The sequence below is a fragment of the Empidonax traillii genome, unplaced genomic scaffold, assembly GCF_003031625.1.
Source record: "Empidonax traillii isolate 1590-97213 ecotype Southwest subspecies unplaced genomic scaffold, ASM303162v1 scaffold332:size1087224, whole genome shotgun sequence".
In the NCBI taxonomy this organism is placed as follows: Eukaryota; Metazoa; Chordata; class Aves; order Passeriformes; family Tyrannidae; genus Empidonax; species Empidonax traillii.
The window spans coordinates 663783-666046 of NW_020955525.1; the positions used below are offsets into that span (position 1 = coordinate 663783).

At 36.1% G+C, this 2264-nt stretch overlaps 1 protein-coding gene across 2 annotated transcripts in view; it reads right to left on the reverse strand.

The window, feature by feature from the left end:
• IMMP2L (inner mitochondrial membrane peptidase subunit 2) overlaps positions 1-2264 on the reverse strand; it is a 419265-nt gene that overhangs the window by 208126 nt on the left and 208875 nt on the right. The window contains exon 4 of one of the 2 annotated variants that reach the window (XM_027891848.1): positions 1014-1071. The exons of the other annotated variant lie outside the window; for it this stretch is intronic. Coding sequence (XP_027747649.1) covers positions 1029-1071 — 43 coding nt within the window. The 3' untranslated portion in view covers positions 1014-1028. Of the gene's footprint in view, positions 1-1013; positions 1072-2264 lie in introns of those variants that run through there. 2 annotated transcript variants of the gene reach the window in all.

Genomic DNA, 2264 nt, shown 5'->3' on the forward strand with positions numbered 1-2264 from the left:
CATGCTAAGAACATAGATCTCTATTCACCTGTTGCCAGTGTCAATTATCAGACAGGATGAGCAAAGTGTCAGAGGAGGAGAGCCCATGGAAGGGTTGGGAAATGCAGCTGCTGATGGCAGAAGGTTGGAAAAACTGCAACCAGCAAGTTAATTTGCAAAGGTGGTTTTACAGCTCAGTACCAGACCGGTAAGAGCTTGCTGCTCTCAGAGGACCAGAACAAGTTTTCACCTTGTCCCTTTTCTTGCTATAACTGTTTCTCTTCCCTGCTCCCAGCCGTGCACTCTTAGTCTAGGTATTTTTCAGTCCCTTTGTGAACTGTTTCCACCCACCTCAGAGCCAACAACAGCCTGAGAAACTACGAGTGTCTTCATGCACAAACTCTGTCCAATGGCAACACTCGCCAAGAAGGAGAGAGACATGAAGGTAGAACCATGCAGCTCTTTTCTTTTGCATCTCTTCTTCTCTTTTTCAGCTGTTCTATCAGTAGATTGTAATATAAAATAAGAATAAGTAGTACTAATAATGAACAACTAAGCAACAAATTTGGATTGCTGGCTGTAAACTATAAGTCGTTGCTCCTCAGCCTTAAAAACAATATGCCAATTTAAATGCTTGAAAGATATTTAGAACTTAGGAAGATTTAAATGATTCACTCAGCCAGATTCCAGAATGTGAGTTTATGATAATATTGATTGATTGGTGGGCCAATTAGAACAGCTGAGGGAAAATTATGCCTTTTTCAGAAGAAGCTCAAAAGAGAAAAAGAAATACACTGGGACACCACTCCACAGCACTAAAATACACATTCAACATCTTATCATATTAGTGTGCAGGCATTCTTGCTGATACAGGAATGTATCAATAAATGAGGTGTATTTTCCAAATATTTATGACTTAATTACTTGTATAAAAACAAACTTCTGCTTTAAAAAATCATGAAAGTTTAATGAGGACGTAAGGCAGTAGAGTGGACTTGTGAAATGAACTCCATCTCCAGGGCAGCAGCTGAGAAAATGTCCCACAGCTATTACACGACTTGAGAATGGAAAACAGGTTCTGACACAATTAACCTTTTGGCAATATAGAAAAGTTATTAAAAAGAGTAACTGTTGTTTTCTTGAAGGCCAAACTCTGTACACCTTGCAGACTCCACTCAAAATCATCACTACTTCAAAACTGATAAACAGGTAAACCAGAAGGAGCAGTTAAAATTAACTAATATTTTTAAAAGAAATATTAGAAGAATGTATTCACAACAGTACCAGTAGTGCAGAAACAAAATTCACTAGAAATGCACACGCACACACACACATGGATGCACACATACAAAAAGCAGGACAGAAACAGCATTACAGCAAATTTCATCCAGGAATATATAGAGAAAATGAAATGTTAATGAGCCGCATATCTCAAAAATAACTTCTTCTTTTATTCCTCTTTCTAAAATACCTTTGTACTAATATTTCTTAAGTCTAGAGGTGAAATTCTGATCACATTGAAATCAGTAATTCACAAACTTTCTTCAAAAAAACCAACACTTTGCCCAAGTTCTCACTTACATATGCTCCTCAGTCATATACGTACCTCAATCTTGCTTTATTTTTTTTTTTTTTTAGCTCATGGGAAATTTGGTTTCCAAGCATATAAATAGAGTTCACAATAGGCCTTGGAAAAGCGACGACAGCATATGCTGTAATAGCTACCATGACAGACACCATCTCACATTTTTCATGGCTTCAAGAAAATCAGTAGTAAATTTCTCATTATAAAACTTTAGTTCTGAAAACCATAATGTAAAATATTTTATTACCACATCTATCTCATTCCCTCAAAGTATGTTTGGGAATGATTTGTCAACAAAAGTGAGAATGATTCCATGATTCCTTGAGATGTTATCAATAAATTACTGCAAATGAGCTACCAAATAAGCCCCATGATGCTGATGTTAAATGTTTCATTTCCACAAGCTCTTTAGAGAGTCAGTGCATTATCCCACTGAACTACTGAACTACGGAATTACATGGTATTAAAAGTGAGGTATGTGTTTATAGAGCCTATTGAATGCTTTCAAAAATAAAGACCTATAGCCTTGCATTGTTTAAAAGCAGTTTCTCTCTTTCTCTAAACCATTTTAAAAGCCTATGAAAATTTTAATATTCACAGGATTTACACACAGGTAAAATAATAGAAGTATGGTTCTCAGATCAAAAACATTTGTCATGTACTATAGAGCTCTCTAATACTAGACTGCCTGAAAGGGTTG